General features: G+C 42.2%; 1 protein-coding gene across 9 annotated transcripts in view; it reads left to right on the forward strand.

The window, feature by feature from the left end:
- DGKI (diacylglycerol kinase iota) overlaps positions 1 to 27,360 on the forward strand; it is a 502,817-nt gene that overhangs the window by 177,214 nt on the left and 298,243 nt on the right. For all 9 annotated transcript variants that reach the window (XM_070465256.1, XM_070465264.1, XM_070465269.1 and 6 more), the window contains one exon: positions 13,793 to 13,888. In XM_070465256.1, coding sequence (XP_070321357.1) covers positions 13,793 to 13,888 — 96 coding nt within the window. The remainder of the gene's footprint in view (positions 1 to 13,792; positions 13,889 to 27,360) is intronic.

A 27,360-nucleotide genomic window follows, 5' to 3' on the forward strand; every position in this document is an offset into this window, starting at 1 on the left:
CCCCAACAAGACTTGATCATTTTCAGTATTGTTCACTGACCCATCTTCGAGTATCTAAGCCCCAGCTCCATTTTCAGATTTCCAGGAACATAGCTCCATTTATGAAGTTAGACACATTGAAGACTAGGCTAAAAACTTCAGGAATCCTTTTAAGTGCTATTGCCTGCGATTGCAGCTGTGAAATAAAAAATACTTCTGTGCACATGCTTCATTGGTCCCTGCCTGCCAAGTTGGCGATGAATAGAGTTTACTATTAGCGACTAAATCATAAAGTCCAAGTTTGATTTTCTTAGCTCAAGCTGCCTTTTTCTTTTTTGGTGCTTTTCTTTCCTTCTCATTTTTTCTGGGAGAGGATGACCTCACTTTACATTCCAGGCACTCCGTGTCCTGCTGTTTGCTATGTTTCCTCTCCTAACCCAAAGGTAATGGGTCTTGTGTCAGTAGGGTAGGTATATTAGCTGATTTTTTAAAAATGTATTTTATTGAAGTGTAGTTTGTTTACAATGTTGTGTTCATTTCTACTGTTGTTATTATTTAGTCACTAAGTCTTGTCTGACTCTTTGCAACCCCATGGACTGTAGCCTGCCAGGCTCCTCTGCTAATGGGATTTCCCAGGCAAGAATACTGGAGTGGGTTGCCATTTCCCTTTCCAGGGGAATCTTCCTGACCCAGGGACTGAATCTGTGTCTCCTGCCTCGGCAGGTGGAATCCTTACCACTCAGCCACCGGGGAAGCCCAGTTACTGCTGTATAGCAAAGTGACTCAGTACACATATGTATGTATTCTCTTTCATAGTCTTTTCTGTTACCATTTTTCACAGGATATTGAACATAGTTCCCTGTGCTATACAGTAGGACCTTGTTGTTTATTACCTGATTTTAAGGTTTTATTTAAAAGACATCTACAAAAACTGTTAAATTGAAGATTGCACTGTGAATTTCTTAAGTCAATTAGAATACATTTGTTGAGAGTCTTCAGTGAGTCAAGTTCTTCGTTGAAGACACAACTATGGACTGAAAGGCCTCTCCCTTCCTGAAGGAATGCAAGAAGCAATATGAAGCTAGAGGAGGACTGCTCTGAGACTATTCCAGTCTGGTCTCGATGAATCTTGTCTAGCATTTCTGGTTGAGTTGAACAGAGGATAATCCACCTTCTCTTCCTCCCATAAGAAAAACCAGGACAGGGTGCCAGAGAGGAGAGGAGTTTGTAAACTAAGTTTCATTTTTAGCACACATGCCGTAACTTAGTATCATTTAAAACTGTAATATTTCTCCCTCTTCCCCAAGAACACACTTCCTAACATCCTTATTTTATATTCTGGACACACACCAGTGTATGCAATACATGAAGTACCTGACAAAAGACTGAATCTGATTGAAATGGAACGTTCTTCCTTGATGGGGTCTGCAGTTTGTATTAGCTGATTTTAATGTTTTATCTAAAAGGCATCTATGAAAGCAATTCACTTGAAGATTGCAGTCTGAATTTAAGCCAGTCAGAGTGTTCAGGTCACTCCTCTGTATGTTGAGTTGGTATTTGGGAAGACTCTTGCCCTTCTCTAAGTTTCCCTTTATTCCAGGACAGTCATTTAATAAACTCTTAAACAGTTAGAGTGTAGAATATATCGACACCAGTGCTGACAAAATTTAAAAGAATTAAATACATAAACAAACAGATAAGTTCAATTTTAAAAGGGATATACATGGACCAACGATGAGAGTGCGTTAAGAATCAGGGACCCCAAAATGTTAGTTGATTATTCACGATGTTCCCAATCCTCTGATCCAAAGTCATAGGATTCTGTTTGAGATGCAAGATTCTAATGAAAGAGAGTTTGCGTCATTTAGATAGAAACATCCATTAAATCAGCCTTCCCTGGTGGCTCAGTGGTGAAGAATCTGCCTTCAGTGCAGGAGACACGGGTTTGATCCTTGGATCAGGAAGATCCCCTGGAATCAGAAATGGCACCCCAGTCCAGTATTCTTGCCTGGAGAATCCCATGGACAGAGGAGCCTGGTGGGCTATAGTCCATGGGGTTGCAAGAGTCAGACATGACTGAGTGTACACTCACACATCCATTAAATCATTTCTCTGTGACATTAGTCAAGTCACTTGATTTCTTTCAGCCTCAGGATCCTCATCTATAGATGGGAACAATGGTGACCTCTCCCTCAGGGGGACTTCAGGGCTGTTGTTAAGATCAAATGGGGCTGTGAGTGTAAAAGTTCCTGTAAACTGTGCAGCCGGTAGGTTTATTTATTCAGAAATTAAGTCATTGATGAATTCATTGATCCATCACCGTTGGATGAGTAACTGCTTTGTTCTGGAACCTGTGTTGGTTCCTTGGGATTCTGGGTGAGGAAGATATGGTTTCTGCTTTCAAGAAGCTTGGAATGCAGAAAAGACATTGACACTAAAATATGGGCAGTCACCCCAAGCATAGTGGGGTTCAAAGAGTGTCATAGGGGTGTGAGGAAGGACACTCCATCCCTGTTTGATGCTGGAAAGAGTTACCAGAAAATGCTTTTAGAAAAAATTTCCTTCCTGAACCAAAGTTTGACTAGGAGGTGTTATTTTTCTGACTACTGTAAAGAGGTCTATGCTCTAATATTTCATCAGAATGGTATTTTTGGCTGGTGGTGGGAGGCTGCAGTACGTGGTTCGGAAAGAGTGAGTAGGAAGTAAGGCTGTGTTGTGTGTAGCTGATCCTTCATCTTTCAGCCCCTTCAATTGTGGTCACTTCATCTTGGTGGCCTGATGAATTGTCACGGTGACAGGAAACACTCTGGGGATGTTTAACAGTGGAGGGAAAACTGAAAGCCTTCTCTGAAGACACTCTTATCTCAGGGCTTATTTAGAGATCTTATGTGGAAGGAGTTATAAGATGTGATTCTGAAAAACCCCATAATTGTGAGCTAATATTGCTGAAGCCAGACAGCAACCAGCCCTACACATTCTTATTACAGTTATCTAAAAGATTTTCTCAGAAGAGAGGAAGAAGCAGATTGTTAAAAACATTTAAATGGCTTTTTTTTTTTTTTTTTTTTTTTGCTGAGATTTGCCCTTGCTTCCAAATTTTTGGCTTTTACTAACCAAATTGCTTTACACCAACTTCGTTTATGCCATTTTGGTTTGCCTGCTTGTGCAGAAAGCTAAACCAGGATTTTATTTGTTCTGGTTAAAGTATAAAAGTAGTCCTGCTAGTCTTGACCTGCCACCATTGCCTGTATTCCACCTCCTTGTCTGCTTCTCTGCAAAAAAGCAGTATGACCTCTCTCCTTCTATCAGCCCCCTCTTCTGGACTAAATGCATTAGAATGATCAACCCTGACTTATTTTTGTTGATTCTTGAGCGCTGCTTTGGGTTGGAGCCTCTTATTAGTAAGGGTCTCCCAAATGAGAAGAGGGGCAAAAATGTAAAAATAAAGGTAAAAAAGGAGGGACTTCAATTTCTTATCTTGAATGAGATAAGAGTCCCCAGTAGAGCTGAGGATGCTTATGGCATAACAGGGGTGGAGCAGGGCTGTGAAATTCACCTTGTTCTGCATTCAACCCCCTTGATTCATACATTGAGATTCTCTTTGCCGCAGAGGGTCAGAGGTGGAAAGTCATCTCAAAAACCTGTAGTACCATGACCCCTAACTTATGTCACCTCCCCTCTCCTCCTTTCACCAGTGAGAAATCAGATGCAAAAGCTGTCCGTGGTTATCTCTGAAGTTGAAGACAAATCAGGGTGAACCTGGAATTTCAATCTTAGTCCCAAGTTTCTACGTATTGTAGAATCTCAGAGGGCCCCGTTCTGACTGTATGTGTGCGTGCTCAGTTGCTTCAGTCGGGTACAATCCTTTGCGACCCTGTGGACTGCAGTCCGCCAGGCTCCTCTGTCCGTAGGATTCTCCAGGCAAGAATACTGGAGTGGGTTGCCATTCCCTTCTCCAGGGGATCTTCCTGACCCAGGGACTGAACCTGAGATTCCTGCATTGCACCTGGGAAGTCCCGTTCCTACTCTAGTACGTACCAAAGACTTCAGAAGTGGCACAGTTGTTTCCTAAACATCCTTTTGCAAAGGGCTTTGAGGAGTGGCCTGCTTGTGGGGTGCCTGAGACCCAGGTGAGATTAGACTATAGGCACCTCTGCATTCAGCCAGAAAAATCCTGTTGGAGGAGTCAGTTGTTATAAGTGTTCCATTTTCATATTCCCATTTCCCTACTTAGTGATGCATACTATCTCTTATTTTTAGTCTGTTCCTCGAAGTTCGGAAACTTCTCTTTCTCTGTGATTCACTCAAATATTTTATTTTGACTTATGGGATTCTCTGCCCCACACTGTGTCATTTCCTTGATGACTCTTTGCTGACCTTTGCTCCTGCCACCTGCACACAGGCCCTCCTCTCCATTCATGTCAGGAATGGAAGCCCTAATGATGGGGAGCAGCCAGATCCAGCCTCAGTGCAGGGCTAGAGTCTTCTACTGACTACAGTGGACAGTCGGCTTCACCTGAGGTGAAAGTGGCTCTTTTCTACAAAGACTTGGCTCCTGCTCTCTGCCAGTCTGTGCTCGTTTGTTTGGTTGAACTAGTTCTGTTTATTTTATTTACTTTCTGTTTTTGATTCCACATAAAATCTCTACCCATAGAGCATGTCGTAGAGCCAAATTCGTGTTTTGGGTTGACTTTTTCTAGGCCATAGTTCGATTTCAGACACGTTGAAGGGAGGAACAGTGTTTTCTGCTAACAAGCAGAAATATATATCTTCTTCACAGTAGACTGCACAGCATCGTTGGCCTAGTAACTGTCTGGTGGATGTCAGGGATGAATTGATTACAACTTTTCTGTTCAATCAGCAAGAAAGGGACACATCTCTGGGAGCTAATGGGCACTCAGATGATCTCCAGTTCCAGAAGGGCATTGGAAGACACAAGTCAAAAGCCTGTTTGAAACATCAATCAGTTTATGCTATTGAGTTCCAAGTAACTCTTTTAAAAATTCCTTCCTAATCCAGTGCATTGTGTTAAGACTTAAAGAATGCACAGTTTTTGATCTTCCCATTCGCCCCAATGACATCTTCTCTCCCCTTTCACGGTGAGAATCTACAGGGCTGCTCGCTTTGACACTGTGCCATGAACATCAGCCAAGCCTGTTTTGGGGAAAACAGGCTAAATTGCTAGAAAGGAAGGGAGTAATGCCCAAAAAGGAAAAATAGTCCCATCTCCTGGGCTGGAATCCAAGCTTCCAGTTTAGGGGGAGTTAATCCACTTTGAAGTAAGTCTATTGCATAGATAATGCATATCTTCTCTTAAATGTCACATGCCTCTTGTGGGATGGAGACTTATTTTGGACATGGAGATTTCTTCCTTGTTTTTATTCTTAAAGCTGAAAACATAGGATGTGGGTCTTCACTCTGTCTCCTCTGTTCTGTAATTTGCTTTTGCCCATTACACTGCCTAAAACAATTCTCCAAGCAATGGTGAAGAATCCACTAAAATCTTTCTTTAAAAAAACTATATTGGTTTTCAATCTGGCATCCTTGATTTCTATTCGTTTTTTCTTTGCTCATTGGAAAATTTCCTCCTATGCTGAGGGCTGTGGGAAACAGAGCCTCAATGCAAACAAACCCAGACTTTATATCCTGACCACCTTTCCTGTCCTCTGGATGATGGTTGAAAAGGAGTTCTTTTAGGCAGGTAGAACTTGGAACAGTGGGTACACTCACCTCACAGTTTGGTTCAGAGATAAGATTAGGGAAACAGAGTCTTCATGTGGGATTGGTTAAACTGGGTTATGAAACTAGGTCATTTTATCTTTGGAAACCTTGAATGGAAAGGCAGGAGGAGGCAGGTGTGTCTGTGTGTGTACCAATATGCACATGTGCATGCTCTCATTTTAGCCTTGTTTACGTCGGGAGGTCCTCACAGACCTGTGCCTTCCTTACAAGCTCCAGGTCTTTGCTCTTTAACTTCAGGCTTAGGTGTCATCACCCATAGTGACACAGCCTGATATCTTTCTTCACTTCCATCCCTCTTTTGAAAAACATTGTCAGATTAATCAAGATATCAGATTGCTGAGCCAAGCAGGAGGTGCTAACTAACTGAATTAGTGAAGGTCCTGGCCGTGACCAGTCATCTTAATAGTGAGACAGATCTAGCATGATTCAGGCACCCTCACTAGTCTTTTATTTTCTAAAATTATGAGAATTTTAAATGATATCACATTGACTGCTGGGAGAAATCATAGAATCATACAGCTTCACAGCTTGCTAAGAAGTAACTAGGTCTAATCTTTTGCCTCTTAGTAAGTGATTATAACGGAGAAGGCAATGGCGCCCCACTCCAGTACTCTTGCCTGGAAAATCCCATGGAGGGAGGAGCCTGGTAGGCTGCAGTCCATGGGGTCACTAAGAGTCAGACACGACTGAGCGACTTCACTTTCACTTTTCGTTTTCATGCTTTGAAGAAGGAAATGGCATCCCACTCCAGTGTTCTTGCCTGGAGAATCCCAGGGACGGGGGAGCCTGGTGGGCTGCTGTCTATGGGGTCGCACAGAGTTGCACACAACTGAGGTGACGTAGCAGCAGCAGCAAGTAATTATAAACTAATAAAGATGAACAGAAGAAATACATGTGAGCCATAAAGTAAGCCTCATTTTATAGTGGCCATATTAAAAAGCAAAAAGACATAGGTAAAATTAATTCTGTTTTTTAAAAAAAATGTTAAGGACAGAGCTAGCTTTAAAAAAAAAATAATTAAATTTGGCTGCACCGGGTTTTAATTGTGGCATGCAGGGTCTTTGCTGTGGCATGCAAACTTTAATTGTGGTGTGTGGGATCTAGTTCCTTACCCAGGGATCAAACCTGGGCCCCATGCATTGAGGGTACAGAGTCTTAGCCACTGGACCACCAGACAGAAAGACAGAACATTTTGCTCAGTCATAGCTGACTCTTTGTGACCCTATGAACCGTAGCCTGCCAGGCTCCTCTGTCCATGGGATATTGTCAGGAAAAAATACTGGAATGGGTTGTGATTTTCTTCTCCAGGGGATCTTCCTGACCTGGGGATCAAACCTGGGTCTCCTGAATTGCAGGCAGTATCCTACATTGCAGATGGATTCTTTACCAACTGAGCCACCAGGGAAGCCCCTGAAAGTAATTTTAATATTATATTTTATTTGCCCAAATATATAAAAAATATTACTATTTCAGCACGTAATTGATATAAAAATGATCAATGAGAAAATTCACTTTTTACAGAAAGTCAGTCTTCAAAGTCTGCTATTTATTTTATTTTACACTGACAGCACATCTCAATTAGTGGTTATCACATTTCCAATGTTGAATCACCATTTGCTTATTGGACAGCACAGATCTAAACCATCCAAGACAGATTTTGCCTATTATTACCTTGAAGATTTTTAGGGGGAGGCAGTCCAGATTTTTTCCATTTCTGAATTTGTAAGGATATTTATATTTGATACATATTTATAATTTTCTTATTGTTTTAGAACTTTTTTTTTTACCAGTAAATGTCTTCATTTTGTGTGGATTGTTTGTTTCTGGTGTCAGTGTACCCTATTTGTGTCATTCATTCACAACTTGCATCTTTTTACCTGTAGCTAATTATTACTAAGACTTCAGGCAGTACTTGAGGGTAAGGAATTATATCTATATTTACATAGGTGGGTCTCTACTCTTAGGTAACTGGATCTATCCATAGATAGGTGGATCTATATAAATCTATGTATATCTATAGAGATATATCTATGGATACATTGTTTTAACACTCACTACTACAGAAGAAATGCTATCTTCATTTAGAAATAGAGCTATTGTTTCTGTCTGGCACAGATGGGTACTCTGAGTTGCATAGTATTTGAGATGGAATTTCAAGATGCGTGTGTAGAGAAGAGAAAGAGGTACCTGGGTGTGGAGAATGGGACAAATAAAAATCATGACTCAGAAAAGGAAAATATGACTGTGTTGAGATACATAGTCTCATACATTCTATGAAACTGTGTATGAAGGTGAATAAGGAAGACAGATGGGTACCATTAATGGAAGGTCTAGTATGTGGGATTAAGTTTGGAGTTTGTTTTATAAATAATAAAGTATTTTTTTTAGCATCCTGAGCAAGAGAGAGTCATAATCACAGCTGTGTTTTTAGGAAGTTAATTTTATAGCAGTGTAAAATATCAGAGAGGAGATGTGGATGGACCTGGAAACTGTCATACGAGTGAAGTAAGTCAGAAGGAGAAAAACAGATATTGTATATTAATACATATGTGTGGAATCTAGAAAAATGGTACTGATGAACCTATTTGCAGGGCAGGAACGGAGACACAGATGTACAAATGTATGAATGCCAAGGGTGGGGGGAAGGAGGGTGTGGGATGAATTGGTGGTTGGAATTGACATACATACACTACTGTGTATAAAATAGATGACTAAAGAATCCACCTTCCAGTGCAGGAGTTGCAGGTTCCATCCCTGGGTTGGAAGATTCCCTGGAGAAGGAAATGACAACCCACTCCAGTATTATTGCCTGAGAAATCCCATGGACAGAGGAGCCTGCTGGGTTACAGTCTATGGGGCTGCAAAAGAGTCAGACATGACTTAGCAACTAAACAACAGCAACAATGAGAACCTACTCTGTAGCATAGAGAACTCTGCTTAATGCTCTGTGGTGACCTGCGTGGGAAGGACATACAACAAAGAGCAAACCAGGACTGTTCCAGGTTGGGTGGGGGGTGGGCTCTGTTCCACACAGTTATTCAGTGACCCAGACTGACAGTTACTCTTACATCTTTGTAAGAAGACTTTTAAATCATCCCAAAGACCAACTTCCCAGGTACCCAGTACGGGAAAAGAGTATTCAGGAATGCACATGAGAGGCTTAATGGACCGAGTCTGAAAACAGTATACATCACTCTTGTTTGTGGTTGGGACTGGTTCATGCGGCCACACTTGTTACAGGTGAGACTGGGTAGCAAACTCTAAACTGTGTGTTTAGGAAGAAGAGGAAAATGAATTTGGTGAATGGCTAGCAGTCTTGACTACAAAGGCCCAGGAGAGAAGTTGGATGATACCATTATCTATGGATTAGGAGGAAAGGAAAACTGGGACATGATAATAGTAAGAATTACATTGAACTTATATTAACTTCTCATTGTGGGCAAGGCATTGAATGTTATTTATTTTCACATTTAAACATCATTGTGATTTTGTGAGAAAAGTAAAATCATTATTGCAACTTCAGTGGTGAGTGAACTGAGGTCTAGCAAAGTTAGAGAAACCTTAGGTCATAGAGCTAGTATGTAGCAAGTCTACCTGACTCCAAAGTTTATGCTTACTAATATTGTGGTGGATTAAGATTTACCAGAAATGTAAGAAGAAAACAATATTTTATTTGACTACTCTATTTATGGGTGAATGCCACCCAGCTGGATACCTTTATACAGAATTCAGGTCACCCTCACTTGCAGCTTCTGAAATTCACAAGACCACACTTATGTTCAGTCATTCATTAGAAGGACTCAGAATTTACCGAAGGCTGTTTTACTCACCTTTATGACCTTTTACAGTGAAAGGAAAGTGGAAGTGTTAGTCACTTAGTTGTGTCCGACTCTTTACAACACCATGGACTGTAGTTTGCCAGGCTCCTCTGTTCATGGAATTCTCCAGGCAGGAATGCTAGAGTGAGTAGCCATTCTCTTCTCCAAGGGATCATCACAACTCACGGACTGAACCTGGATTTCCCACATTGCAGGCAGATTCTTTACCATCTGAGTTGCCAGGGAATCCCAATACAGTGAAAGGACACAGGTTCAAATCAGCCTCGAGAAGAGGTGCATGGTGCAGAGTCCAGGAGATTCTTATGCAAGGAGCTTCCAGCTGTTCTCTCCCAGTAAATTTGTGACAGAGCTAACTTCTCCCGGCAGCCATGGTGGGAATGTACATATGGTGTATTGCCACTAAGGAAGCACATCTAAACCTTGGGGACCAACGTTTAATTGGGGCTTAGTCATGTGGACATCGCTGACCACCTGTGTGGTTGACCATAGCCACTTGACCCTCTGGAGGTTGAGTTGACATATGCCCCACCATAAGTCAGTGCTATTTTAGTGTATCTAGTATGACCCAGGGTCCCCAGGTAAACAAAGATACCATTATCAGGCAAGACATCCCAGGCACTTAAATTACCATCCTCTAGTTGAGGGCAAAGGCCAAACCTCTCTTTGGGTAAGGTTACTTCTTTCTGATGCATTGGACAAGACAGATGCACAAGAGGAGGATGAGACAGGGAAAATATAGTCTAAGAAAGGTATGTTTCATGTTTTCCTTGCATGACTGGCTTTTTCTTGCATGCTTCTGTTTCTTTCATGATTTTGAGAGATTGTCAAGTCTCTCAGGCATTCATGTTTACTTCTCATGGTGTATGACTCTGAGCTAAAGGACAGGTAAAAAAGTAATTATCCTTTCTACTCTTTGGAACCTTTTATAACAAGAATGTGATTCATTCATTGATTCTTAGCCTCGTCTTTTCAGTTCTCTAAATTTATTTATCATCTACTGTTTGCACGGTGCTAAGTGCTGGACATTTAATGTCCATATGAAGGTTAGAATCTAGCATATGAAGGAAACATGAATCAAATAGTCATGCTGATGAATGAATAATTGCCATCTGGGATAAATGACAGGAGGTAAACATGGTTTTATGAGAGTAGCTAACAAAATGACTCCAATTTGAGGGTCAGTGTTGGCTTCTTTGAGAAAGTAACACTCAATTTGGTGACCAAAGGGTAAATAGAAATTAACCACATGAGTGAGAATGGAGAGGAATAAATAATTTGGATACAGTAAGCAATAGACAGTGAAACAATTTTAGTTAAGAAAGCATCAAATTCAGTGGACCTGGGATGAGAGGTTCCTTGGTCTGCTGGGGAAATACGAGGAGGCCAGTGTGATGGCACATCAGAGGCCGAGAGGGAGAGAGATAGTAGACAAGGTAACTGAACAGGGAAAGGAAGAGACGAGTGGGGCAGGGACACCAGTTGGGGGGCTATCGGGAATATTCCAAGCCAGAGGGGATGGAGGATCAGGTGGTAGCAGTAGAGGTTGTGAAAATTAATTGGGTTTCATTTTGAAACTAAAGTCAGTAACATTATTTCTCGAGCCCAGTTCCATCAGGCTTTCTTCCTTCTCATTCCACTGTTACAATGTTTGTCAAGATCGTCAGTGACTTAACACGTTCGCATGGAGAAATCCAATGGCCAGTTCCCAGTCTTCAGCTTTTGATGCAGACCTTCTGGGGCACTTTCTTCCTGGAAATGTTACACTCTTTTTTTGTTTTCCTTGTCCCTCAATGGCCACTCCATCCCAGTCTCCTTTGCTGGATCTTTCCTATGGTCTCAAACGCTTAAATGTTGGAACGTTCCACAGTTCAGAAATCAGAGCTTTCCATCCACATTGAGTCCTCAGGGTTTTCCATTCAGTTCTCTTGGCTTTAGATCAGTTAACGGTTGCCTCCCAAATTATTCATACAGTACAGACCTCTTCTTTGAACTTTAGACTTATAAAAAACAGCCTTCTCAACATCTTCACTTGAAGGTCTAATAAGCATCTCAGAATTTCACATCTTCAAAACTGAACTCTTACTGCAGTGATCATTTCATAATGTATTAAAACACTGAACACTATATTATACCCCTGAAACTAATATATTAAATGTTAATTATAACTCAGTTGAAAATAATGTAAAACAAGAACCTGAACTCTTGACTTACTCCCTAAATCTGCTCTTACTCTAGTCTTCTCCCTTAATGCTCAGTAAATGGTGTTTCCATTCTTACAACTGCAAGTATTTGCTGAAAATTTCAGACTAGTGAAAGCAGACTCTCTGGGGATGGGATGATAGTCAGGTATTTGTCAAAGCTCACCAGGTCATTTTAATGAGCAATCGGAGTTGAGAAGCAGCGTGTTTGATCCAGCACCTTTTTCTTCCCTTCTTCTCTTACAAATGTCAGGCTTTCTAATCAGGTTCCCCACTCAGGAGTGAAGCTAGTTCATCTTAGCAGTAGCAGTCCTTGCTGTGCCTGGATAGTGATCAGCAAGCCCCCGAGTGCTTGCAGGGGATGGGGGGTCTTCAGTGCAGGGCCATACCAACTGGCCTAGCGTGAATGAAGCCTCCCAGCCCAGTGAGTCACCGAGGCTCTCACGTCTCTGACTCCCAGGTCTTGCCTGCTCCTACCCAACTTCCTTGACCTACCAGGACTTAATTGCTGGCCTGCCTAGATTGGTATTATCAAGGATTTTTGATCTTTCCCCCACTGCAACATTTTATACTTCACTTTTTAAAAGAGTTTGTGGGATTTCTGCCGTGGTAAGTATTCCTAGTATTTGCTGCTATAATTATTTGTTTAGTCTCCATGTTCATTGGTAGGTTTTACTATACACTGACTCCGTGCCTGGGCTTCCCAGGTGGTGTGAGTGGTAAAGAAGCCGCTTGCCAATGCAGGAGACTTAAGAGATGCAGGTTCAATCCTTGGGTTGGGAAGATGCCCTGGAGAAGGAAATGGCAACCCACTCCAGTATTCTTGCCTGGAGAATCCTAGAGGAGCCTGGTGGGCTACAGTCCATTAGATTGCAAAGAGTCAGATATGACTGATGCGACTTGGCACACAACCCAGTGCCTGGCACCAGGGTTGTGGAAAAATGCTTACTAAATGAATTGAATAATAAAACAATGGAAAGAAATTCTACAGATGGTTGTAAGTTAAAGCTGGATACTAAATTCCCAGTTGTAGAATATTTTAGTTTGTTGAGCTTGATTTCTTTAGGATAACTGGCAGAGCATTGTCTTTTAATTAGCTTTTTATATTGTTTTCATCCGTCACTATCTGGAAACTTTTAGGGTTCCAAGTGAAGTGAAGTGAAAATCACCTAGTCATGTCTGACTCTTTGTGACTCCATGGACTATACAGTCCATGGAATTCTCCAGGCCAGAATACTGCAGTGGGTAGCCTTTCCGTTCTCCAGGGGATCTTCCCAACCCAGGGATCGAACCCAGGTCTCCTGAATTGCAGGTGAATTCTTTACCAGCTGTGCCACAAGGGAAACCCATAGGGTTCCAAACCTACAGCTATTCTGTTTGCTACTGGAAGTATGTAAATATTTTTAGAAGCAGGGAAATCATTCAATTTGGAGAACTTAGAATTGGGTGAAGGCCCTATTGAACTGGTAATAGGTTTAAATTGGTTGAAATTTGTTATGCTTTTTGTCTATACAGTGACTTAAAACTAACTTTTAAGAAGCTTCTGGTTTAGAAGTATAATTTACCCATTAATGATATAAATGTGTGTTCAATAAGTATTTAAAATACTTTAGTACTATTATCCTCCTTAGCTAATTTGTTAAAAATAATCAACTTTTAGTAGAATTTTGGTCTCAATTGTCATGGACTCTGCAGTGGGCCTGGATGAATAAGGCCTTAGGTTGAGTAACTTGAGGGTTTTTCCCCTTGTTTAGTATATGTTTCAAAGGTGACACAGGCATGGTTAAAGTATCTTTGGAGCTAACATGTTCATTCATTATTGCTCAGAATTTTTTCGAACACCTTTTCCCATTTCTAGAATGTCAGTAGGACCAACCCTAGCAGTATTGTCGGGAGTAAAATGAGACGTCTTTAGACTGCTGGGATTCACTAGTTTTCTTCCAAAAATCTGAGATCCACTCTCCACCCTCCCCCACCCCCGCCTCACTTATGTCTGAAAAGAAAATTGAAGTCAGATGTGTCTTTTCTTTCCAGGAAAATGCCGTGAACGGAGAGCACCTGTGGCTGGAGACCAACGTCTCGGGAGACCTGTGCTACCTGGGGGAGGAGAGCTGCCAAGTCAGATTTGCAGTGAGTGTGCGCCCGGCTCCCCTGTGCTCTGGCCTTTGTGGGGGGAGCCTTGTGGGTAATTGAATCGGAGGGCAGCTGGGGTCACCTCGCCTGAATTTCCAAGGAGAGGTTTGAAAGAGCCGTCCCTATGAGACAGTCGCCAGATTTTATCAAATTAGCACGGCTTTCAAGGGGTCGTTTGAATGGTTTTAGGTGTTTTCCTTGATTCTGCAGGTGGAACTGTGGAGTAATGTGCTACTTTGTGATGATACCCAGGGTGGGTATTTGTTCATGTCTGGGGGTGGGGTGTCTTGTGGGGAGAGGCCTGTGTGTGGAGGAAGGGTCTCTCTGGGAGGGGGCTTTCCTTCTAGGGCAGCGTGTGTGGTGGAGGGCACTACTCCTGGGCAAAGCTGGAGATGAGTGCAAACCTTGGTCTGGTGGTGGGTGCAGGCTCACAAATAATTAGGACTGGGCTCCAGATGATAAAAATTCTAGGAACTATTAATATATACGTGAATGACAGTCAGTTACATTAAGAGTATATGTGGCTTTAGAAAATTTGCTTTGTCCCTATTTGTAACAGAGTTTGAATATTAAATCCTCTTTATGTTCTGTGAAAAGAGCATGGTTGCCAGGCAGTAAGTTGGGAAGAACTAAAATTTTAGTATTGAGAAAGTGAACTTAAAATTTTTGTGTGGTTTCAAATGATGGTTCCGAAAAGAAAGTAATGGGAAATTTAGAGTAGTAAAAAAAAAGAAAGAAAAGATGCATTATTTCTTATTTGGGGGAAATTGGCATCATAATTGACCTAATAATAACTTTTTTCTTTTTGATTGTGCTTGTTTATTATGTGAAAGAAAGATTGGGGCAAAATGCAGAACCTAGAAATTGCGAATGACTATGTTTCTGTGAATAATGAGGAAGGAAGAAATTGAGTTTCTGCCAAAGTTTCTGGAAGAATATAGAACCCAGGGACTTTTATTAGGCTGCCTGGAATCACAAAGCTGGGGAACAAAGATTCTTTAAAATTACATTAGCTGTTTTGATACCTAGTTTATAGGTTTTGTTGGAAAAACTTTATGAGAGTTTGGAGGACCAAGCTTTGTTTGCGTGCGGGTGGAACAGTTAAATATCAGTTAAAGACCCAGCTGTACAGGCTCTCAATTCAAAGTCAGGAAACCTGGATTTGAGTCCCCGTGTTACCACTGGATGTGTGACATTGAGAACGCCTGACCTTTGAGTGTTGGCCACCTTCAAGGTAGAAAAATGGAGTAGGATTCAATTAATTTTGTTTCCAACTCAGATCTGTACTTTGTTGTTTGCATTTTTTTTAATGTAGTTGTAAATTCAGTTGATTTAAACATCATTTCAACTTTATGCATATGCATTTTCAATTAAAGTATAATTGCGTGAAATTCGATTAAATTAACCAAAACCAAGAGAAGCTCAGCTGTTTGGACTAAAAAGCTATAAATGATGAATTAGCATTTGGATCTTAGTTAATTGCGCAAATACTGGTCTTGATAATGGAAAATGGAAAAAATGAAAGCCAATTCTTCCTGCATGTGTACTTTTGAACTGTTATCTACTGATGTTGCTGCCAACTAATAGACTGTAATTTTATGGGGTTCTGCCTTATTTCTAGATTATTCTTTGATCCTTTTCTGATGGTCTTTTAGGGTCAGCCATACGTTACCTCTCTTGACAAAAATATGAACAGATACCGACATCCTCCTTAACCTTTGTTTCAGTAAATAGCACTAATTGATTATAACTTGGTCACTATTACCTCTAGGCCAGGAAAGTAAAAAAAAAGGAAATTTTAGGGAGTTGTAAGTAGATAATGGAGTTATGAGAATTTCTAATGTTCTTTTGAACCTTCCTTATGCTTGCATCCCAAATACTTGGCTCTCTTAGCTTACCTTACAAAGTGTCTGGAAGATAAAGATCTCTCCTCCCAAAAACATTAATTAAATGAAGGCATAAGTTAGTGAGGAAGCTGAAGATCTAACTGTGCTTCCTCATTTCACGTTCTTGAAGGCTCAGTTTCTTTACTTGTAAAGTAAGGGAAATATTGTTTTGAGGATTAGGTGAGATAATGCATTGAATCGACTTACTTGTCAGACAGACATAATGAATTAAAAGAGGAAAAAAAAAGCCTACAAAGGAGAAGAGCACACAGTTTACAAAGGAACAACCACTGGCATATATATATATAATAATCAATCTGATTTCGGTGTTGACCATCTGGTGATGTCCATGTGTAGAGTCATCTCTTGTGTTGTTGGAAGAGGGTGTTTGCTGTGACCAGTGCGTTCTCTTGGCAAAACTCTATTAGCCTTTGCCCTGCTTCATTCCATACTCCAAGGCCAAATTTGCCTGTTACTCCAGGTGTTTCTTGACTTCCTACTTTTGCATCCCAGTCCCCCATAATGGAAAGGACGTCTTTTTTGGATGTTAGTTCTAAAATGTCTTATAGGTCTGCATAGAACCTTTCGACTTCAGCTTCTTCAGCGTTACTGGTTGGGGTATAGGCTTGGATTACTGTGATATTGAATGGTTTGCCTTGGAAACGAACAGAGATCATTCTGTCGTTTTTGAGATTGCATCCAAGTACTGCATTTCAGACTCTCTTGTTGACCATGACGGCTACTCCATTTCTTCTAAGGGATTCCTGCCCACAGTAGTAGATATAATGGTCATATGAGTTAAATTCACCCATTCCAGTCCATTTTAGTTCACTGATTCCTAGAATGTCAACGTTCGCTCTTGCCATCTCCTGTTTGACCACTTCCAATTTGCCTTGATTCATGGACCTGACAGTCCAGGTTCCTATGCAATATTGCTCATTATAACATCGGGCCTTGCTTCTATCACTAGTCACATCCACAACTGGGTGTTGTTTTTGCTTTGGCTCCATCTCTTCCTTCTTTCTGGAGTTATTTCTCCCCTGATCTCCAGTAGTATATTGGGCACCTACTGACCTGGGGAGTTCATCTTTCAGTGTCCTATCTTTTTGTCTTTTCATACTGTTCGTGGGGTTCTCAAGGCAAGAATACTGAAGTGTTTTGCCATTCCCTTCTCCAGTGGACCACATTCTGTCAGACCTCTCCACCGTGACCCTACCGTCTTGGGTGGCCCCACACGGCATGGCTTAGCTTCATTGAGTTAGACAAGGCTGTGGTCCTGGGATCAGATTGGCTAGTTTTCTGTGATTATGGTTCAGTGTGTCTGCCCTCTGATGCCCTCGTGCAACACCTACCCTCTTACTTGGGTTTTTCTTACCTTGGACGAGGGGTATCTCCTCATGGCTGCCCCTCCTGACCTTGAACGTGGAGTAGCTCCTCTTGGCCCTCCTGCAACCGTGCAACCACTCTTCCTTGGTTGGGGGGTAGCTCCTCTCAGCAGCCACCCCAGTGGTGTTGGAGAAGACTCCTGAGAGTCCCTTGGACTGCAAGGAGATCCAACCAGTCCATCCTAAAGTAGATCAGTCCTGGGTGTTCATTGGAAGGACTGATGCTGAAGCTGAAACTCCAGTACTTTGGCCACCTCATGTGAAGAGTTGACTCATTGGAAAAGACCCTGATTCTGGGAGGGATTGGGGACAGGAGGAGAAGGGGACGACAGAGGATGAGATGGCTGGATGGCATCACCAACTCTATGGAAATGAGTTTGAGTAGTCTGCAGGAGTTGGTGATGGACAGGGAGGCCTGGCATCCTGCGATTCATGAGGTAGCAAAGAGTTGGACATGACTGAGTGCCTGAACTAAACTGATATATAATAAAGGCACCCAAATTAAAACAGCCATGAAGAGTCAACATCATGTGTCAGACAAAGATTTACTTTGTTAACAAGATTTACTACCTCTCTGGCTAGTTTGGAACAAAACTGGTTTTCTCATTATCAAAATTGTCCATATGTATTCATAATGAAAGCATTAGAAAACCTAGCATGCTGTCTCCACCTCATTTTGGCATCATGTTTTAGGAAGAACATTGACAAAGAGAAGACCCAGGAGAGGGTACTCAAGTTGGTTCAGTGTAGGAAACTTTGTAGTAGAAGGAAGGAGAGGAAACTCTCCTATAGAAGAGAGGGGGAAGTTGGGAGGGGCTATAATAAACAAAGTCCATTGAGGGAAACTGAAAGATTGAAGTATAGTGGTTTTTCATTGGCTGAGCTGTTGCCAGCTAAAGGGAAAAAAAAAAACTTTCTTCCTCTTTACGGTGATAGTAAAGCAGTGTTACTTCCTGCCGGAGATGCAAAGTATACCTCTTTCTGTTGGGATCTGAGAGGGGGCTTTCCAAGTGTCTTTTCCAATAGATGAGATCTCCAGGTTGCAAGGTTTGATGCTTGAGGTCTTCATTTCCATGACTATGTTTTCCCTTTGGTGACCATGAGTTTGTTTTTGAAGTCTGTGAGTCTGTTTTTGTTTTTTAAATAAGTTCATTTATATCATTTTTTCTAGATTACACATATAAGTGATATTGTATGATATTTGTCTTTCTCTGTCTGACTTCCTTTACTTAGTATGATAATCTCCATGTTGTGGCAAATGGCATTATTTCATTCTTTTTTATGGCTAAGTAATATTCCATTGTAGGGGCTTTGCAGGTGGTTCAGTGGTAAAGAATCCATCTGCTAAGCAGACCTGGGATCAATCCCTGGGTTGGGGAGATCCCCTGGGGAAGGAAACGGCAACCCACTCCAGTATTCTTGCCTGGGAAATCCCATGGACAGGAGCCTAACGGGCTACAGTCCATGAGGTTGCAAAGAGTCAGACACGACTTAGCAACTAAACAGCAACAACAAATATTCCATTGTATATAAGCACCATATCTTCTTTATCTATTCCTCTGTCAGTGGACATTTGCATTGATTTCATGTCTTGGCTTTTGTAAATAGTGCTGCAATGAACATTGAGAAGAAAAGGGAAGTGTCTTGCTCTCCACTGTAAGAAAGGTAGAACTAAGTTCTAGATATAGAATCCACTGACTCTAAGAGTGAATCTTACACTTTGGTATAATAAACATCACCTGGGAAACCTATTAACAATGTAGATTACTTTTTAAAATCCTTGCTCCAAATGCTGATTCAGTATGTCTGGAGTTAGACTTGGAAACCTGTGATTTTCAACAGGCACCCCAAATAATTATGATACAGATGGTCCACAAACTTAACTTTGACAAATATCGTATTATAAGGAAGAACTTTAATAATCAGAGCTAGGACAACCAGCAGAACACAGGTGCCTGGAAAGATGGGCTCAAAGAGGGTGTTTATGAAGAAGTTGGTGGCTGTCTTTCAAGGATGCTATGGGGGGGTGTACCTCTGCTTTGGGTAAGAGGCTAGGCAAGGAGATCTCCAAGAAAGGCTCCAGTTTAAATATTCTATTTGCAGCTCTCTTAGAATTAAGCAACAGTTTTGAAAGAAAAAAAAGAGCATGTGTAAACAAATTATGTATTCTCATTTCTTTTAAAAAACACCTTTGAAGAAAGCCAACCTGTTGGGTTTAGGATCAAATTACCATAACCAGGTGCTACCTGCAGGCTTCTAAACAAAGTCCAGGCGGAGCATGGAGTAGGAGTGAATCCATCACTGAAGAGGTGCTTTTTACTCCATACCCTAATTTAGCAAAGCAAATGTCACGGGTGGAAGTTAAGAGAAAGGAGGAATCAGTGTGGGTTGAGTAGACAGAGGAGGCTTCATGGAAATGGGGCTTGAAGGCAATATTGAAAGATGGGTTAAAGTTATGTAAGTAGAATGGGGAAGGAGAACTTTTCAGGCAGGGGGAGGAACATGGGCAGACTTAAAGGCAGGAAGATGCTTTGTACGAGGGAGGAGACAGTCACAAGACACCATGAACACAGCAAAGGGCACGTGTTAGGTAAGAATGGAAATCAGGATGGATGGGAGTGTCTGTCTGTGTTTTCTCAGCTGAAACTCAGAATGCATGTTGTAAAAATGGCTGTGTGCTGATGGAGCCTGGTCATATTGTCTAAAACAGGATGGACTTGAGGGTAAAAGTGACTGCTGTGAAACTGTCACCCCAGCTTATGGGGACAGTGCCATAAGCCGTCCTGCAAATTCGGACCTCCTTCTGCCATACATGGATGGACCTGGGGGCCTGATATTGGAGAACATTGCAAGCGAGGCAGAGACGACCTAGGACATGAAGACTGTTATTGGAGCATTGGCTCCAGAATCTCAGGGCTGAACCAAATTACCTTTAAACATCTTCCTCTCTTATTTCCTCCAGTGACAACATTTAATACTGTAGAATGTCTGTGAGTAGATATTTAATGGGATTAAAGTTGTTCCCAAATCAGCGACAGTCCCCAAGTTAGTAATGGCTTCTTTTTTTCATCTGGAGAGAAGAAAAGGATGCAGAAGTAATGAAATTGGAGCAGAAGGATCGTGGTTTCCCATCATGATTATAAGGGGAAAAACTAAAAAGGAAAAAAAAAATTCCAGCAAGGACCACTTTTATTTCATGATATTTCCTTAAATGGATGTTTCTTTATTCATTTGTTCTACAAATATGTATGAGATGAGTACCCTGTACTAGAAACTTAAGACTTAGTTGAGAATGACAGGTGACAGTTAATTGTAAGTGATAACGTCGTGACTTAGTGGGGACACTCTGCAGTGTGTGGCTGATAGGATATACAAAGATTTTCAGCCAAATACATACTTGATCCCAAAGACACTCACGCCTTCACTAAGAATCCGCAGAGGACATAGATGTGCGCACTTATTTTTACACCTAAAAACACTGCCTGATCACTCTGTAGAGGTGCAGATAACCATGGTCACACCTGGGTAGTGGAAAGGATGGCAGTTCTGAGTGAAACTGACCTGGGTTGGAAAACCTTTTGTTTCATCCAGATACTGAGTGAATTTTGATCATAGCATTTCACCTCTTTTTGCCCCCATTTCCTGATTTATTGTATTATTGTTAAGATGGACCCGAGTGATTCTTATTCCTAGATAAGCATTGTCATTCCATTTGAAACTTTACTTCTTAATTTTACTTTGCAAAATGGTTGGTTCCCTGCCTGGATCTACCACATCAGGATCTCTGGGACCAGACATGAGTATTTTAAAAACAAACTCTACAGCTGATGTTATGTTCTGCCACACACAGTGAGTAGGGAGCCACTGATCTACTTCATAGAGTAGCAAAATCAAATGAAGTGGCCTGAAACCCATGTCTGACGTATAGTAGCTGTTGTGGGGTCAATTGTGTACCCCCAAAATATGCTGAGATCCTCACCCCCACGACCCTCAGATATGACCTTATTCAGAAATAGGATTGCTGCAGATAAGATGAGGTCACACTGCAGTAGGGTGGGACCTCATCTGTTTTGACGAGTATCCTTACAAAAGAGGAGGGGACACACAGGGGTAGATGGGGAAGAAAGCCATGTCCTGGTGCAGGCAGAGGCTGGAGTGACAGAGCCGCAAGCAAAGGCCTGCACCTATTACTGGAAGCTAGGAGAGAGGCCTGCACAGATTCAACCTCAGAAGGGTGCCAGCCCTGTTAACACCTCAGAGTCAGGCTGTGCGAGAATTCACATTTCTTTTTTTTTTTTTTTTCATTTATTTTTATTAGTTGGAGGCTAATTACTTCACAACGAGAATTCACATTTCTATTGCTTTCAGTTCCCCAGGGTATGGTCCTTGGCTAGGGCAGCCCTAGGAAATGAAGGCAGAAGACATTCTGTTAAGGTGCGTTACCTTACCTGGCCACACAGGTGCCTGCACCTGGCTCTCAGATGCCCTCGCACAGGTACATTTAAATCGGGCCTGCTGGAGGATTTCAGTTGACAGGTATGTGGCTTTCTGGATACGAGAGCAGACAGACAGGTAGGTGCCAGAAGCCAAGAACCATGGGAAAAGAAAAGGTAGAAAGGTGAGGGAGGCTGCGTAGGTTGCGTAAGAGGGAAAAGGAGCTGACAGACTTCAGAGTGCTGTTACCAGATATATCTTCTCTATTTTTAAATGTGCTTATGTCGCCTTCTTTTTGTGGGTAGGCTAATGGGTACTGTTTTGCTTGTGTTGTTTTGTTCAAGTGTTTGGTAGTTCGCATTTGGCAAAAGTGGCCAACCCCACCTGTGACATCTGACCTGCTTGGCACTAAACAAATACAGTTTTATGAAATGAACGAATTGCATTAAGGAAATGAACGAATTGCATTAAGGAGGCCAGGTGAGATGGGGAGGAGAGGGAGTGGAGAGAGAGGAGCCACTCAGATGCAGAGACAAGTAGCTCTGGATAGAAATCCTGGCTCTGTCCTGCTGCTCTGAGTCTCAGGTTGCTCTGTAAAACAGTGATGGTTATATCTGCTTCTCGCAATTGGTGGGAGGATTAAATTAGTTGATAAAGGTTAAGCTCCTCCCTCTTTGTCTCTTGTCCCTGATTAGACTTCAATATCATTAGTAGAATGAGCTAATCAGTAATTTGGTTGGACTTCGGTTTCAGCACGGCCTTCTGTTCAGGAGGATTCTGCCTAGCCCCAACAGTGAGGGTCTCACACTTTCCCTGTCATTGCGCTGCTGTGGATAGTACGCATAGTCTCCCCAGGTCATGGGTGGAACCAGCTGACTGCAACAAACCAAAGTGACCCCTTCTGGACTGTATCTCACAGGCCGTGTTTTCTTGGTCAGAAGCCTCATCCTTGTCATTGGGCACCACGGCATCTGCTCACGAGGATGCTGGCTACATTCCTGGGTTTTTGAAAGAAACTTGTAAGAAGAATGGGGACTTCCTTGGTGGCTCAGAGAGTACTGAATCCACCTGCAATGCAGGAGACCTGGGTTTGATCCCTGGGTTGAGAAGATCCCAAGAATACAATGGAAGTAGCTCTCTGTCCTATTTGAAGGAAACTTTCAGCTTTTTGTTTTAATAAGGAAAAAAGATGGTGAACCTGGCGACAGTCCTGTCTGTTTCATTTCTGGAAGATGCAGTATGTGCAGATGCTGGTTAGCGTGCATCTGCGTGCTGGGAGCGAGAAGAGAGAGCTGGTCCCCAGCACAGGTTGCTGACGACCTCTGACCGTCTGTGCATTCGGGTCTAGGGGGTGGGCACACCAGAGCACCCGCACTGGATGGGAACCTCAGACCACTGGGACCGCCTACTTGCCACCTCTGGTCATCCAGCACAGCAGACTAACGCTCTGTACCTCCAGATGGTGGCCTGGCTGGGCGGGTGTGGGCTCCCAGAGAGAGAGAGCTGGGAATGTGGCGGCGAAGCTCAGGAGCCCAAGCCAGCCTTGCAAGCTGTTTGGGTGCTGGTGCGAAGATGCCATCTCCGTGGAGCCTTTGGGGCCGCCGCTCTCTGCCAGAGACGCTTCCCACCACGAGGATGCTGAGGAGCTCATGAATGCAGATGACTCAGAGAGAACAGAGCCATCAACCGGAATAATTCTGAAAAAGCATTTGCTCAGATGCACTCTCTGCTTTTGACCCCTGAGTCAGTGGATGTGAGTGGAGGAAAAAGGGCAGGGTGTTTCCGTGGGTGTAAGGGGTATTGCCCACATGTGTCTGGCCAGATGGTCGGGACTTTCCACAAGGTCACACACAGCCAGGTGCACACACAGAACTGAGACCAGCATGTAGCAGGTCCTTACTAAAAGTTAGTCATTGTTGTTACTGTAACTATCATTGTTATCACTGTAATTATTTGGTATAGAGTGTTATCTGTATACCTGAGGAGCACATAATACAGACACCACCCACTGTATGCACTAGAGAGAGTGATAAGATATGGAGCCCAGGAACCTACAAAGTTCTGTCACTCTCCTAGGTGACCCGGCATCAGCAGTACCATTGTCTATTTGTACAGTGTGCTTAAAAATAAATTAAAATGTTCTGGAGAGCACTGAACTCCTATAAAAGCAATATGGGATGTCATTCCTTAAAAGAGCCTTGTGATCAAAATCAAGAACCTTGTAATCAAATAAGCTTAGAAAACACTGAGCACCTTTAACAAATATTTACTCTGAAACTCTAAGAAGGGCCCTTGTTTAGTCGCTGAGTCGTGTCCAACTCTTTTGTGACCCCATGGACTGTAGCTCACCAGGCTCCTCTGTCCATGGGATCTTCCAGGCAAGAATACTGGAGTGGGTTGCCATTTCCTCCTCCAAAGAAGGGCATTGGTGTGGAGGATTTCCTATGTTTGCTTGGGGGATGGGATGATTGTTGAAAACTTGTTATTTTCCCCACAGAACACCCGTCATCATCGTGTAGGATCTGAGTATTCAGTGGAAAACTATTTGAGAGAGATCCATGCAGTGAAGTTTTCCTATTGTCAATATTGGTCAGTAATAGCAACCCTTTGGGGTGGTCATTGGGGCAGTTTACTCCCATGTAAGGGAATGAAAACTCAGAGATACTTAATCACTGCCCTGGGGTTTCATTCATAACTTTTATGTATCTTTATGTAATTCTTTTGTGTTTGTTCTAAACTTCCATTAAGCCGTGTGTGTGTGTGTGTGTGTGTGTGTGTGTGTGTGTGTGTGTGCGCGCGTGCGTGCGTGCATCTTATTTTTAGAGGTTGAGCCTCTGAGAATAGTAGTCATCTGTTCTGCAATAATACTGTTTTGTTTTTTGGTCACACACAAAATCACTGCAGATGGTGATTGCAGCCATGAGATTAAGAGAAGCTTACTCCTTGGAAGAAGAGATATGACCAGCCTAGACAGAATATTAAAAATCAGAGGCATTACTTTGCCGACAAAGGTCCATCTACTCAAAGCAATGGCTTTTCCAGTGGTCATGTATGGATGTGAGAGTTAGACTGTAATGAAAGCTGAGCACCGAAGAATTGATGCTTTTGAACTGTGGTGTTGGAGAAGACTCTTGAGAGTCCCTTGGACTGCAAGGAGATCCAACCAGTCCATCCTAAAGGAAATCAGTCCTGAATATTCTTTGAAAGTACTGAAGCTGAAGCTAAAATACTTTGGCCACCTGATGTGAAGAACTGACTCATTAGAAAAGCCCCTGATGCTGGGAGAGATTGAAGGCAGGAGGAGAAGGGGATGACAGAGGATGAGATGGTTGGATGGCATCACTGACTCAATGGACATGAGTTTGAGTAGGCTCCGGGAGTTGGCGATGGACAGGGAGGCCTGGCGTGCTGCTGTCCATGGGGTTGCAAAGAGTCGGACACGACTGAGCAACTAAACTGACTGTGTGTTATGTGGTATTTTAGTTCCCTGACCAGGAATTGAACCCATGCTGCCTGCAATGGAAGCACAGAGTTACCTGGACCCTTTTCTTTTTTTTTTTTTTGCAATGGTACTTTTAGATTGAAGCTGCATTTGTGTGTGTGTGGTGGTTTATGAGCTTGTGTGGCACAGTTCAATTCTTACTTGACATTGGTATGGTTCTGTTATTTAATAAAAATAATTTACATGTGATTTGGCATAGGATTTACATATCATCCAGGCAATGCCCAGGTGTACAGAAAATATTTTTCTTCCTTCAGTGTACCTCAATGCCAAGGACCCAGAGCAGTGGGCTCTAACCAACCTTTTTGTTTCTGAGAGGCCCCAGTCCTGGCTGAAGCATTATTTGCATTAGCAGTTACCCAGAAGTACTACTGGCCCCAAGGTGACATTGACTGTATTTTAGGAGATTTTTGCTTTGTTTTGTTTTTCCTACCTCATATGCCAGACAGATACAGATTGCAGAAGGTGACGTTTTAAAGATGCAAGGAATTGGCAAAGTCCTCTCTGAGGTCTTTGAGAAGTTATGCGGGCTTTGGAATCAAGTGACCCAGCTTCAAATCTAGTCTTTGGGATTTTCTAGTTGTGTGATGTCCTTCATTGTTTTAACCTCTTTAGGCCTCCGTTTCATATCTGTAAAGTGTGGATAATACCTACTGCTTATGGTTGCCATGAACTGTCAGTGAGATAAAGGGTATGTAGCAGTGAATGATATGACCAGTTACAAGTGCTCAATAAAAATTGGTTACTTTGATCGTTACTCCTCAAGTAAAAGTGGTTTCAGGGGATTGTCAGAAACTGAAACCCAACAAGGGTATTGGGTACCCTGGGTATCCAGGTATTAACTTTAGGGCCGTGTCATCATCTCCTCTCTTGCACTGAATAAAAGAGGGTGAAACAACCAGCCCAGCTGAGCCCTTTCTCCAGTATCTAGATCTTTCACAGCACTCATCACTTTCTAGTCTTTATAAAAGCATCACTTCTTACTTATGTCTGTGTCCTCCATTAAAGCATAAGCTTCATTTAGCATGGGACTCTGCCTGGATCCTCAGCACTGAGAACAGTGTAGCATTGAGTGATTATCCTACCCTCTTTTACAGAATGAATGAATGAGTTCAATGATGAGATTGTTGGAAGACACACACACACAGACGTCTATCCCCAGATCAGCCCTGCCATTTAAGTATTGTTATACTTAGAATGCAAGATGTTTGAATTTCTGCCTTATTTTTAAGGCTCTTCACGGGGAGATGCCACACTCATTACTACAGGCATTGCAGGGTTTTAAGTCAAGTTTTGCCTGTGTTGTGCCCTTCTTATTTGATTCTCCTGGAAGATAAAGACTGCTATTGACCATTCTTGGCACAGGCGGTCATGGTAGGTTGTCATTAATCATCTCCTTGGGATTCTCATGAGAACAGATCATCTAAGGCAATCATATCAAATATAATGGATTCCTAGCTTCATCAGTCTTGTTCCCCTAATCCGTCAGTAGTAAAATGAGAAGTAAGTAGTAAGATGTAATAGAGGGATATGGTTTTGAGTCAGAAAGACCTAAGTTCCACTCCTGGCCAGTGTCTCTTGGGCAAGTTGCTCAGCCTCATTGGGTCTCAGCTTCTTATCTGTAAGGTAGGTGGATGGTACCCACATTGTGTGGCTGAGCTGAGCTGTGTCTCTCAGATCCATGGTGTGTATATCACACTGCCAGCCTTCTGGTGAATACTCGTGATAATGATATCCCTATTGAAAAATGGCATTGGTAGTTGTATGTATGTGAAGGGAAACCACATGGCCAATTGGAGATACAGTGTTGGGTGAACTGAAATTGAAATTGTGGTCTTCTGGGCCAGACTGACTGAAAGACTTTGTCTTCGTTATGTCCTCAACATCTTGGGATGTTGGAAATGACAGTGAAGGGATAGGTAATTTACCACAGTTTGATATGGCTTTTTAAGTAGATGCAATCTTCTAAATTAAAGTAAATATCTCTAGATTATTGTTTAGAGAGCTTGTGCTGTGAACTTTAGGAAAAAAAAAAAATTCCATCTATTTCCATGAAGTAAACTGATAACAAGAACGGATTAGGAATCATGCTGCCAGTAAGATGGCATATATGGTGCTATCAGACTAGCAAATATTAAAAGGCAAACTGTGGTTGGTGTTTCCTAGTTTATGTCAAGCTTCAGATCTCGGCTTTGCCCTTGATACACTACCTTAGAACAAGACAATTAAGACAACATTGAAACACCGTTTCCTGTTGTCTGT

Source organism: Odocoileus virginianus, chromosome 1 (genome assembly GCF_023699985.2).
Source record: "Odocoileus virginianus isolate 20LAN1187 ecotype Illinois chromosome 1, Ovbor_1.2, whole genome shotgun sequence".
Lineage (NCBI taxonomy): Eukaryota > Metazoa > Chordata > Mammalia > Artiodactyla > Cervidae > Odocoileus > Odocoileus virginianus.